This window comes from Gobio gobio, assembly GCF_949357685.1.
Source record: "Gobio gobio genome assembly, chromosome: 20".
In the NCBI taxonomy this organism is placed as follows: Eukaryota; Metazoa; Chordata; class Actinopteri; order Cypriniformes; family Gobionidae; genus Gobio; species Gobio gobio.
Window position 1 is genome coordinate 25,679,105 of NC_137113.1, and position 13,870 is coordinate 25,692,974.

Below are 13,870 nucleotides of genomic sequence, written 5' to 3' on the forward strand. Positions count from 1 at the left end.
AACCGTGACAGAGAGGGGCAACATTCATGGATGAGTACTCACTAGTAGGCAGTCCTGTGGGTGGCCCTGGCTGACCAATCCCAGTGGGCCCTTGCTGAGTGGGCATCATGCCCTGCTTCTGCAACCGTGTCCTTCGCTTCTCTTCCAGTTCCTTCTGGATCTTATAGATCTTCTCCGCCAGCAGGTGATAATACTCCGCCTTAAAAGTGTAATGTATAATAGTGACTTATAAACCAGTGATTATGATAAAACAAATCATTAACAGACAAGACAATATACTCACTCTGCTGTTAGCAGACTCATACATATCCCCTTCGACTTTACGCGCATAGGCCACTAGATTCTCCATCCGCCGGTCCTTCAGTGCAGCTGGGTCTGGAGTCGGAAATATGGCTTGGACTCTGATGAAAGAGGACAACAGCAAGGGAAAGCCTTGGTCAACGGTTAAAGTTATTAAATAACCAATCAAGTACTGGTTTTAAAGATTTACCACTATAAAATATCACTAATAAAAAAAAGACAGATGTTACTGTAGCTTCTTTCATCATTTTCACAAGCAAGTGTACAACTTACAGTTTGTGGACCAGGTGGTTGCGTAGATCCTGGGTGATGTCCTCGTGCCAACTCTTCCTCATGCCAGCACTGGCAGCTGGGTTGGCCACAGGCATTGACCCCACACCGCCAGCATTGTCATTCATCAGACTGGTGAAAGGTAAGTGATGGAAACAAATGAGGACCACTCCATGTTTGCATTTAAACTTATCAAAACTGACAGACGCCTGCAGCACCGGATTAGTGTAACTGTGAGATTTTAAGACCCTCTGAATGTGGAGGATAGAATGGTGACTGGTTAGGTGAGATGTACCGAAGGGTTTGTTTACCTCTGTGAGCTCATGTTCAGATGCAGCATTGTGTCCTGGAGAAGGTTAGATTGCTGATTCTGAGACTGACCACTCACAGCCCCATTTACTCCCATGGGATTCGCTCCTGTAACAAGAAAGGTAATGAGAAGAGACACCACTACAAGTCTAATACGTTTTTTTGAATAATATTTAAAAAAAAGGTCTATGTTCACCAAGTCATGATTTGATCAAAAATTTTAATTAAAAATAACTGTCATAAAGGCATCGTAAAAATAACTAATCGAGTGGTCTAATCGAAATCCTAGTCTTCTGAAGAGACATGATGGCTTTATATATGATGAACAGATTTACAATGATGCACATACTGTACTAAACACGGACGATCAAATGCTTATGTGACGTGCAAAGACAACATGAGAGTGAGTAAATGCAGAATTAAAATTTTTGGATGAGCTAAAACATTTTTGGGAATAGTCATTTTGACACTCTTTCTTGTGATTAGAACTGTGATAGATTGCATTGATCATCTGAAGCGCACATGTTGCCGGACCGGCACTCCTCAAAGTGAAAATGTAAACATAATTTAAATCACCAGATCACATTTTGTTATAGTAGTATGATTATTCAAAGCATTTTAGATGGCATGAGTACTGTGTGAGGGGAAAAATAAAGTTTACAAAGTTTCAGTGACCTTACTACTAGGGATGAAACGATTACCGGTTTCACGATAAACCAGGATAAAATTTAGTGACGGTTAGTAATATCGTATAAAATTTAATTATCATTAAAACCGCGTGTGATTATCACGATTGTGAAAACTCTCGGTAAATCTTGTCCAGTCAGCGTCAGTCTGACGCAGCGCACCGCTGTTTTTTTGAATGAGAAGAAATGGCAGAAGGCAGTGACAGCGCCGGGAGATTTTTCAGATTTCTAAAAGGACCAAATCTGAGGCGGTAATTTTTTGGCTTTTACAAAAGTCCTGAGGGAAACTTAATCGAAGATGGTCACCCTGTCTGAAGAACATGCCAGAAGAAAGTCGCTGTAATAGGGGGAACACTTCAAAACTACGAACGCAAGGCAAGTGGACTTTGACCTCAATACCAAAACTACGTCTGGGAAATAATAACGTGAAGCGAACGAACAAGTTCAGACAAGACTAAGGTGACATTTAAGGGATAATCAGGGCTTGACATTAACAACAACCGCCATTTGCAGGTGTAAAGTTATTTCGGCTGCACACTAGCCACTCTGGCGGTTGAACTTATTATAGTCTTCTCAAAAGCCATCTGTTATAATCGCGTTGCGCATTATAACCACTCACACGTGTTTATATTGAGTTTATGAATGCAATGTCTCATAATCAGAGGCGTTCAGATTAGCCAGAGTTTTGTTCAGAGCGCGCACTCTTACTCGCTGAAATCCACACTAAAAGCAGAGATGTGTGTGATATACGCAAGAGATTCACTCATCATACCGTGGTTGACTGTTTTTGTTCTATTTAAGCAGCGAAAATAGTTTCAAAGAAACACAGCAGAACCACAGTGCATCGGATATGACTGGCATAACACTGGCGAATTCAGGGGCCGTCTCTAAAGTTACACACAACATTGGTAACGTTATACACGTTTCAAACTTCAATAGCATTTGAAGAGAATGACAGTCATAAAACTGACTGTAAAGTGTTCATCTAGGTGTCAGGTATGATGCACACATTTTGATATTTAATAAAATAAACTGTCAACTCATATGGAAATATGGATATGCATTATTTCACTAGGATACTGTTTGGGCTCTTACACAAAATATGCTAGATTTAAATGCATAATTTCTGAACACTGATGAGAATATTGCTTGAGAATATATTTACAGAGATAATATTAGAGATTATATTTACGACAAATTATTATTATTTATGCGTTATGCATTGCTATTGACGACGGCCATTATAAGGAAGGAAATCCCACAGAATCTAGCTTAAAAAAGTGCATAGAGCTGCTTTAGTTATTTGTTGTTTGTTGATTTTCAAATATAAAACTTGTTGAAATGTTTTAAGTGTGTGCATCTGTTCTTTTTGAACACTTCATCTCGTTTCAACAAAACCGTGATAATATTGATAACCATGATAATTTGGGTCACTATAATCGTGATGTTAAATTTCCATACCGTTTCATCCCTACTTACTACATTAAATGACTATATATAATGTTGAAAATAATGCATAATATGGGAATATGGGGAAAATATTTGTGGGTCCTGATAATAATAATTTAAATAATAATAATAATAATAATAATAATAATAATAATAATTCAAAACTCTTCTTTATTTTGGCTTAAAATCGTGATATTGTAAGGCAAATTAAAGAAGAATTTTGAATTAGAAAGGTCATGAGAAGAGACACCACTAAAAGTTCAGTATCGCGATTTGTATCGAATCATGACACGAGTGTATCGTTACACCACTTTTAGTTAATGTATTAACTAACATGAACCAACCATGAGCAAAACATTTGTTACTGTATATGTTAATCTTTGTTAACGTTAGTTCATAAAAATACAGCTGTTCATTGTTTATTCATGTTAATTCACAGTGCATTAACTAATGTTAAATAAAATTTTTGATTTTAATAATGTATTAGTAAATGTTGAAATTAACATTAACAAAGATTAATAAATGTTGTAGAAGTGTAGTTCATTATTAGTTCATGTTAACTAATGCAGTTAACTAATGAAACCATATTGTAAAGTGTTGGCAAAATATATATATATTAAAAAAGACTCCAAACTCATAGATTAAAAAAATCTGAAGCCTCGGTCATTACCCATGGCGTTCATTGCCCGTTGTGTTTGTTGGACAGGCTGAGGGGTAGCCTGGTTTCCCTGGTATGTGAGACCAAGGGCTGCGTAAGCCCTCTCGATGGAGCTGGGGTCTATCTGTCCTTGGGTATTGAGATTGGGGGCACTGGGCGAACCACCAGTTACATTACCCAAAGAAGAACTTAACCCCACACCTGCAGTACCTAGCAAAGCTGAAGCCATGTATAGAAAAAAAGCAGAAATTAACCAAAATAAGAGACAACAATAAAAATGTTGTCCAATTCTGCTTCTTTAAAGACAATGAAAAGATTCTAACAGCAATAATACCACAAGGGTACAAGCATGTTTTGTATTTATACACACACTCACTCTGTTGATTTCTCTTGTCTCCTGCATTTTTCAAAGGCAGACATACAGGGCAGTCATGCCGCGTGCAGTTCTTCCAGTGAGAGATTATCTGTCTGGAAGAGGCACAGTGCGCCACTAAAAAAAACAATAAAAACACAAACCAAATATTAGTAATAGTGCCATGTTGTTTAAATAGGCAGAACAACAGAAACAAAAATGCCACGCGGTTTCAGTTCTGCGCAGTTTATACAGTCACCTTGGCAAGATTTGCCAGCCTGGCAGTGCGTCATGTGGTTGAGGACGTTCTTCATGGTGCGACAGTGCGGCAGGTTACACTGCCGTACTTCCCCATTGGCCTGCTCCCTCCGCTGGCACTTGTGGGCGTGGAGCAAAAGCACCAGCTGCTGCTGTATGAGTTTACGCTTTTCAGGATCGGCCGCTGGAGGAACACCTCCCACCGCTGCTGCAGACACGGCTGATGCACCTGATCCGGGGCCGAGAGTTCCTTGGGCGTTGGGCACCATACCGCCTACTCCTGCGCCTCCGGCAGCGCCCGCTGGGGAAAGCTGAGAAGCCTGCTGTTGAAATCCCAAATTAACAGACATTAAGATATGTTGTATCTTGTGGCAGCTTTAAAATGAAAAAGTCTAATGTCTGCATATTAAAGTCTGTATGAATACAAACCATGCCAGGTATGCCCTGCATAGGCTGAGGCTTCTTGTCGAGGTTAAACTGGGCTGGACTGTTGGACAGACCTACTTTGTTCTGGAGCTGAGGGGCCAGCCCTGTAACACCCAGACCCTGACTGGCAGGCTGATATGGGCCTCCATAGGGGCCTGAACCTGAATTCATCCCCATCTGCAACAAACAGACAGAGGGAGATGACAACACTGAAAGATTGCTACTGAAATATGAAATCTGGTGGTGTTAACACGTGCTGTCTTGCTATATGAGAATGCTCCATATGACCTTCATCTCCAGAGGTGCTATGAAATTTTACTTTGCAGCATTTCACCACATCATTTTATAAAACTATTTCAGATACACACAGCAATTCAAAGGTCCTTACTACAACCCACCAAAACAAAGTTTGGTTTAACTTGAAGAAATCATGACAAAAATATACAGAAGAATGTACTTCTCAAAACAAAACATTTAAAGGATATCAAAATCACACCATTTTTCATCCATGTATTAAAAAGTGTTTTAATTTAAACAGTAATCGGAGTTCCCATTTTATAAGCAACCCAAACAGCATTTGCAGGGATGGAGTGTGAGACACAGAAAACAGTCTAATAATGTGGTTCATGGATTCACGCCTCTGAAATGCATCACTTCCGGTATTTTGCTGGTTACTCGACGCGGGTAAATTACAATCAAGGATTTTTTTAAATAGAGTACTCTAATTTTATCGAGGAATCGTGACAGCCCTAAAATAAACCCAAATAATTCACAAAGTTTTATTACAATAGTGTTCTCTTTATAATGTTATATAGCCTAATATGACATTTCCAGTCACAGTTATTAATGTCGTACATTGTTGTTTGATCTGCATGCGCTGAAGCTAAAGATGATCACCGGTAAGCACTTTACAACCTCATTAAATAACTTAACCAAACGGTGTTACACCTCCTTGACTGGCAGTCAAGTTCGCTTGAGCATGCGGAGCCTTTTGTTTTGTGCAGTTGTAATACATTTATTTTGTGTGTATAAATCTGATTTCTTATCGGACCAATAACATTAAAAATGAACATATATTGGCCAATACTTATATGGTGGCTGATATATCGGGCATCCCTAGTCTTAAATATATCAGCCCAATCCTAATAACATTACAAGCCACATTTATCGACTGATACAGATATATTGAGCATCTCTAATAAATAAACAGAATAGTTCCAACATGGCCAAAATAAACACATTTTTATAAGGTGTGTGAGACACTACAGGCCAATGTTGATGTCATTACCTTGTTCATTGCTCCAGGTTGCTGTGCCCTCAGTCCACCCTGGCCTCCTACCGTCTGCTGCTGCTGAAGAGCCTCTGCTAACAGGTTACTGTTGCTGCCCATGCCCGTGTTGTGATGCCCTATTCTGGGCGATCCGTTCATCATCTGTGCTCCCAGCATGTTTTGCTGCTGGGGCATGGGCCCTCCTGGCTGCTGCTGTCCATTGCCTTTCTGAGGTCCGAGCATATTCCTGTTCATGTTGCCCACCATCCCTGCCATCTGCTGCTGTTGCATAAGGGCGGCCTGCTGTGGGGAAAGATGTTGCTGCCCTTGCGGGCCCATGCCCAGGGTACCCGGAGAAGCCTTCATATTCCCGAAAAGCCCCATTGAGGCTCCTGCTGGGCTGCCCATCGCACCCTGCTGCGGTGCTGCAGGTGCGGGTCCGTGCCGGAGCAGTTCTGAGAGCTGCCTGTGCTTGGCTGCTGCATCCTGGCCACTGGAAACAACTCCTCCAATGGCCCCGCCCCCACTACCCAAATTGGCGTGCAACTGCCCAAGGTCCCCTCCATTTTCTAGACTCAGCTCTGAGGAACTGATCAGCTCGTCTGGAAGGTCGTGCTCCAGGTCAAAAAGCGAGCCAAAATCTACAGAAGGAAATGAGAATTTATAACCGAGATTAATGATGGGAGAATATTATGTAATATTGCTGGTCCTTGGGGCCGGATTCACGAAACCTTCTTAAGAATATATTTCTTCTTAACTGCTATTTTCTTCTTATTTTTTTTTCTTAAAGTTAGAAAATAAGAATATGTTGTACTCCCAAAAGATATACATAATGTTCTAGTCTTTTTTCTTAAGATTGTTCTTAACACAAAATTTAAGTAGTATTTATAATCCTGAAAATTCCCATAAATAACTTTTCAAAGTTAGGAAAACCTCCAAGCGGTCTTAAATCCTCAAAAGACGCTTAATGAAGTTATTAGGTTGTTTGAAATATTAAGCATTACAACATAACACCAGCAACATTTAATACATAATACTAGTACCAAGAATGTGGACGTGTACTCTGAAGTTACCCGATTGATCATGAAAACACTAAAGTGAATGTGTATACATGATGTGTTCATTCTAGCTAGAAGGAGCTATTCTAGATGTGGGCGCAAGAAAGACTGTGATGGGAAAATGGGAAAGACCGCTGCATCTTGAGACAGGCTCTTTTAAAATAACTTAATTTCAACTTGACACGGCACATAAAAAAAAAATACAATTCTGAGCTTTTAACTCCTGTCAAGCCAGTTACAGCGGTCTGCACGCTTATGATAACTACAGTAATCTGCAGGCAGTGCAAAAAGACGGGCTTTGAGGTGTTTTTCATTCCGAGAGTCTTCAGCATTACCTGTCATAACACGAAAGCCTGTCATTTTCTTCTTACGGAAAACTTAAGAATTTTTCAAGAATTGCACTCATGAACATTCTTACAAACTTCTAGGGCTGCCCCCAACTAAAGATTTTTCTAGTCGACTAGTAGGTGTTCATTTAATTATTAGTCGACTAATCACACATTTACATTAATATAATTACTGGGGGGGATATAGGATATGCCTATTCCGCGCCCAATCGCACAAAGCTGTCGCAAAGTAATGATTATGAATGTGTCTGAAAAAATAGCAGGGAAACATTTTAATTGTTAATTAATAAACTAGTGTTTTCTGAGTCAGTGTCGGGTGCAAAGATGAAGTTGATGACGCCGTCTCTCCATCTCCGCAGTATAGTTGACGTGTCTTTAGAGAGAAATGCAAATTTAATACAGATTTCATTATCAGAGTTTTCAATTTGAATTGGTTCGTTTAGAAGTGGACATTTTAAGCTTTTGCAGACATATTTCTCATGTCTGTGAGGCAGTATACACTGAGTTTCGGTTTATTTTTGTGACGTGTTGCAGTTCAGGGAGACCAAGATGGCAGAAAGTGCATCCTGTTTGTTTACTTTATTTTTTACAAAAGCACGTTTTGTTGTTATTGTGAGTGTACACAAATAAAAGTAGACCCTTTACAGTTTGGAATGATATAACTACTCTTGTCTGTATGACTAAAAATGACAGATTATTTTAAGTTGAAAAAAATGCAAGTGACCGCGCCGGCACCTCCATGCAGTAAAGTACGCTACACTTTAGCTGCCTTGCACACTCGATCTATCAACACTTGGATATGTGCCTAATAATAGCGCTCATTTATCTAGGTTAAAGTTAGAGCGAACGTCCATGTAAAGTTGCTACTACTTACATGTTTCAAATGATAAGCCATGTTTGAGGTTGATACCACAAGAACCCACCGTTAACTGTCCCTAAGGACTGCGTGACTTCACCGCTTCCCGTGGAGGTTTTTTTTTTCTGCAACTAACCGACTAATAAAATCTTGGTCGACTAAGGCCCAATCCCCTTTCTACACCTTACCCCTTCCCTTTCGCTTTACGCATTCACGTGAAAGGATGGGGGGGCCTTGATTCTGGAGTGGTGGGGGTAAGGGGAAGGGCCAGATAGCCCTGTTTCCCTGCATACACCGACTACCATGCTGCTAGAATGCGTGTAAAATTGTCACTAGGGATGGATCACTTATGTGTTGCCTGGCTATTTGAGTGATGTGAACAAATAATACAGTTAAAATAAATATCTGGTCATCCTTCATAACCCAGTCGCTATTTATATCTTGTATAGTCTGTAACGCTTGCGTTACCAAGACAACAACTGACTCGTTTGTATTACATTGCAAAGCACTCCATTATCGCAGCACCACAGTAGAATACGAAACCATATCGGTATCGTACCAGCCAGCTTTCTTAAGTCCAAATACAACGCAAAACAACGTTTGGAGTGAGTAATTAGTTAAACGCGCTCACGCCTGATTTCGGTTAGATGTACACTTCATTGCAGTTCATACTGGTTAAATAAAACTAATAAAAGATCAGGGTATGACGACGTTTAATGGTGCCCCATTTCTTAAGAGTGGCAAGTCGTAGGGGTGAAAATATTCCCATTTCAAGGGGGAAGGGGTAGGCGAAGGGGTATAAAATAGAATTGGGATAGGGTCGTACACCGGACGAGAAACGCACCACCACGCCGCGTCTCCGACAAGTCTGGTATCGCACACATTCTATGATTTGGCCTATCAGTTTATGGTGGTGAGCAATATTCTTATGTTTAAACACATTATGAAATTAACATAATGTCTATACTATGTTATGATTGTACTGTACACTTAAATACAAACGTTGCTGTCTATAGCCTAACCATTTTACCTCAGGACGAATTCATTGAGAATCTCACCTGAAAATCTCATCAGCAATCTTCATCCAAACAGCTCATTTCTGTATTTTGTCCCTAAAAACCAGTGGTTAGTCGCATATGATTCAAGGAACTTCCCAATTTCATTGAGTTTTTCGTTGTCTTTGCCATTTTCAGCAATAGTCTCCAGCAGTATCCTATGTCTATTGTTGAGGCTTTATTCAAGCAGTTAAATTATAATTGTAAAGGTAAAAGATATTTTGCAGCACAGGGTGGAATCAGTATGTACATTAACAACGATTTGAGACAATTATAATGTAAATTTAATATAAAACTAGGTAAATGGCGCTCTGTGGCACAGCTGGATTTTGAACAGCGTCCCGAGTCGTAGCTGGGCGCTGCGGACAGACGCCGAATGGTGCAGCCGGTGTGTGAGTACACTCATAGAAAATAATGTGTTCGAATTTTAAATACGTGGTGCGACCCCTTAAGCCTATTCTTGACAACTAACGTTTAGTCGACTATTAGGGGGCAGAACTACAAATTTCAAAGAATTTATCTTAAGAATTTTCTTAACTTCATTCTTAATTTTTTATTTTTGTGAATCCGAGCCCTGGCTCTCAACAGAGAACTATATATATCTCAATATATCTCTTTGATATCTGGACTAAGCAAGAATATCAAGTCAGCGGATCACTAAGAAAAAAAATCTTTCAGCAGACCTTTGTGCATTTTACACAAAACACAGAACGCACAAACGCATTTTGTGTTAATGGCCCCTAAGTCAGTCTACAATGTCAGTTCAATCAGTGCTATTATACTCATGAAAAAAATTACAGTAAAGGCCCATTGACACCACGGACAAGTTTTAATAATCGTTAGGTTCTAATTTTACAAGAAAAGGACAGCCGTAACGATGACAAAGAGGGGTGATATTGTTGGAATCACTTTCAGAGCAATTTTTGGTTTTCACTTTTCAGCTTATGAAAAATAAACATTAATAGCAAATCGGAATCCACCGGACTTTAAAGAGCTTGAGCATTTATGTATAATTAAGAGTAAACAAGCTCCTCTCTAGTTTATGGCCAACTAACAAACTGTGAACATTAGAAAACTCTTCTGTGGTAAATGCAACGTTAAGTAAAATATTGTTCAGAAGCAGATTTATCAAAGTCTTTCCGCAGTTTAAAAACACTGATTGAGCGATTACATGAGACCTGATACATTTCGGTAAGTTGAACGGTCTCTTTCAACATATCTTTTGATTTTCATGCATATTTTTTGTGCTATAACTTGTATTAAAATGGAAGAAAAGACTCGCTGCGGCTGGAACTGAAGCGCTACATCGATCTGTCACGTCATATTTAAGAGCATCAAAACACAATTTATTGTGTAGGGCTGCTCGATTATGGCAAAAATTGAAATGATTTAGGTCAATACTGAAATTGTGATTATTTGTAGATTATATGAGGAAAGTCTTATTTCTTATTATATTTGTTATGATAAACAAGTAATTTATAATATCAGTGAAATTTCATAAATATCATAAATGTACTTCAGCAAAAACTAAGACTAGGTAAACTATTGTAGCTAGGTACAAGGTCCTCAAAACAGATACAGAAGACAAGTAAACAGTCATCAATACAATAAGAACAAAAAAACTAATTACAAACAAAACTGACAAATAAATACAACAGAACAAAAGTGTAGATAAATAATAAACTACAGATAGAAGAACAATAGAAGATAAATAATTGACTACAACAGAAATTGAATAAAGTTATCAAATGTAAAATAACACTGCTGTATAAATTAAATATAGACAGCGGGACAATAATCCTTTTACGGCGATTATCATGTTGTTTTCATAATCGTGGAAGCCAAAATCGAAATTTAAAATCATTTACGATTAATCGCACAACTGACCTGGAAACCCTGGCTTGAACTACAGGTGTTTCTTAGGGTCAAAATAGAGCCTGCTTTAACATGGCTATTTTTTTTTACCTGTTAATGCATTATTGTCATTTCAACTTGCCCTGAATTCAACACAAGATTCCACCTCCTTTTTATTTAAAGGATATAATCATCCCTGATCATCCGCTGTTTTCAAACCTTTGGCCAATGGCAGACAGTAAAAATAATTGCTTTTATCAGCCGATACATCATTGCACCCCTATTTTGGATGACTGGCTGTGGTTTGACAGGGAGTACATGTTGTTGAATGTGAAGTATTCAGGTCGTTACTACATAGATTTTTATTTTGGGAAGTACTGCAATCATCATTTGCATCCATTCAAAAGTTGAAAAAACTAAACAAGAACAGCATGTAATTCCCAACATACATGTACACTTTATTGAGATAGCATTGTCTCATCTAACAAATCAGCCATTGGTAAAACCGGTGAAAATGATCAATTTGCTCATGAAATTGTGCTAGTCTTAAAATGAAGTGCAGAAGCTTTGATGGGGACCACACATTCAGCCCACAAACAAAACAATTTGATGCGAAGCATAATATGTCTGAAAAACCTTATCCTCTGATGCATTTGCATTTATGCAACTTAATAAACTCCATTTAGTGTCAGAACCGGATCAAACTCGAGTTTAAACAAAAGGTTGAAAACATGAGAGACATCAACAAAGGAACGTAGTTCGCTTTTGAAGATACGTGCAAGTATAAGAACTCGAAGCTTTAACGTTTAATAAGAAACAACAGGACACCTACATCCTAATAATTCGCATCGACTACCATAAAATGTTTCGTGGTTTGTTTTTAAGAGACAGGTTCGTCAGTTTTGTTATGGCTGAACAATGGAAATCAAGATCCGAAAAAAAATGACCGACGCACGAAGGGCTATTTGAGCCTGCAAACGAACTCACTCAAACACAACACAAGTACATTTTGTTTCCTCAAAATCACACAAACATGAAGTCAATTCAAGCTCCATAAACGAGCTCATAAATGCATATAAACCAGTGAAAAAGCCTCGGGACCATAAAATAATGAGGAATGAGTTGATATGCATCTAGCTAACAATGGCAGGGAGTTGTTGTGCGGGCCTTCAGCATCAGTCTGTTATTAGCTGACCAGCTAGCTAACCAATATTAAACACATTTATTAACGTGAGAGAGAACAGAAGAATATGTTGAGGAAAACACAATGAGTTTTGCTCATTGCACAAGGGCAGTTTTTGAAACAACAGTGTTTGAGTGCAGTCATAAAGTTTTGAAGTTGATTGACTCACAGTTTAGCAGGCTAATTCCTGTTAATCACTGTCGATTAATAGTAAATGGAGCCTTGGTAAAATGTCAAGACATAGCTTTCAGGAGCTATGCGTATTGGTCTAATTATTGTTACATGTTTTGGTATAAAACTTTATACATTGTACATATAATTGGAGAACTGATCCAAACTCTTTGCAAGTGGGAACCAAACCGAAACTGGCATTTCACCGAGAACAAAAAAAACAAACCCCACAGTAGAACTATTATATTTTTCATTGCACCCGTCAGTTTTACGTATACGTTACACCCGTTGACACTAAGCAAAGCCCCTGGCTAAGGGAGCAGCGTGTGCGGGTCTGCCGCTGTGAGTGAATCCCAACAGCGACGAAAGAAGCGCTAATGCTAACCTAGCTGGACTGACGAGCTAAAAGCTAGTCTCGTGCGGATACGACGTCGTTAGCTTCCCAAACTAGCCTGAGCTTGCTAGCCTGTGACAAAACTAACAGAGAAAAAAATCATTCCCCGCTTAAAAGACTTGAGTTTGCAACGGTATAATCAAAACAGGCAATCAGTGATTCAAATATCTAGGTATCGTAATAATTAAACAAAATAAATATTTACCATTTCCATCGCTTGCTGAGACAGATAGTGCCGGGGAGGACAGTTTAGGCCTCTTGGCTGAAGGCGGGCCAGAGTCCAGAACGTTCTCGGCCATATTTTTTAACGAATTAAAATATATATCCTCCGAGATAGGCGCGTAAGCCTATTCGTAATCCTCGATTTTAAAAATATCGCTTTTAAAAATATGACATTTCCCCCTCCTTTTTAGGGACGAAGGGGGGGAAAGTCCCGTGTACAAAATACTCCTCTTTCCTGGGTTCGCCTCTCGATTTCAGCTTCAGCGTATCAACCCCCCTCCCCTGTCCGATTTTTGTTCTTTATACAATTCTGCAAGCGGAGGAGGAGGTAGGGGGAGTCGGCTCGGCAAGGAAGGATAAAAAGACACTCGCAGCGGCTCTACAAGAACTCATCTAGTCCCGTCAAGAGTTACAGAATCGAGCGATGATGTAGCCTATTTGAGAAAATTTTGCTCGTCTGCCATTTCTGTTCGCAACAGAGGTGTGTTTTGTAGACGGAGTCGTGTGGGGTTGTCAGTATCAAATGGAAGTTAAATTGTCAAGAAGTGAATTTTATTTTTCTTTCTTTATCTATTTCCCCCCCACATATGTCAATTTGTATTTTACTTCCTGAAAATGTTTTCAATGTATTATCTTATTACAATAAATCTCTTATGAAAATCACCTTTCACATTTTAATGGGAAATTTTCAAAAGTCACTGAAATCTTATAATCTATACTACATTTACATTGTTGATATTAACAGGATTTAG

The 13,870-nt window shown here is 39.0% G+C and overlaps 1 protein-coding gene across 4 annotated transcripts in view; it reads right to left on the reverse strand.

Annotated features, from left to right (window-relative positions):
* Window positions 1-13,603, reverse strand: part of ep300a (EP300 lysine acetyltransferase a) — a 37,213-nt gene extending 23,610 nt beyond the window's left edge. Inside the window, exons 1-10 of one of the 4 annotated variants that reach the window (XM_079845757.1) lie at window positions 13,102-13,603; window positions 5,997-6,619; window positions 4,712-4,885; window positions 4,284-4,605; window positions 4,049-4,162; window positions 3,685-3,891; window positions 882-987; window positions 574-702; window positions 284-401; window positions 43-199 (exon numbers count right to left, since the gene is read on the reverse strand). In XM_079845757.1, the coding sequence (XP_079701883.1) occupies window positions 43-199; window positions 284-401; window positions 574-702; window positions 882-987; window positions 3,685-3,891; window positions 4,049-4,162; window positions 4,284-4,605; window positions 4,712-4,885; window positions 5,997-6,619; window positions 13,102-13,195 (2,044 nt within the window). In that variant the 5' untranslated portion in view covers window positions 13,196-13,603. Of the gene's footprint in view, window positions 1-42; window positions 200-283; window positions 402-573; window positions 703-881; window positions 988-3,684; window positions 3,892-4,042; window positions 4,163-4,283; window positions 4,606-4,711; window positions 4,886-5,996; window positions 6,620-13,101 lie in introns of all 4 variants that reach the window. The other 3 variants (XM_079845756.1, XM_079845759.1, XM_079845758.1) reach the window with 3 other exon arrangements.
* Window positions 13,604-13,870: the final 267 nt, after the last annotated feature.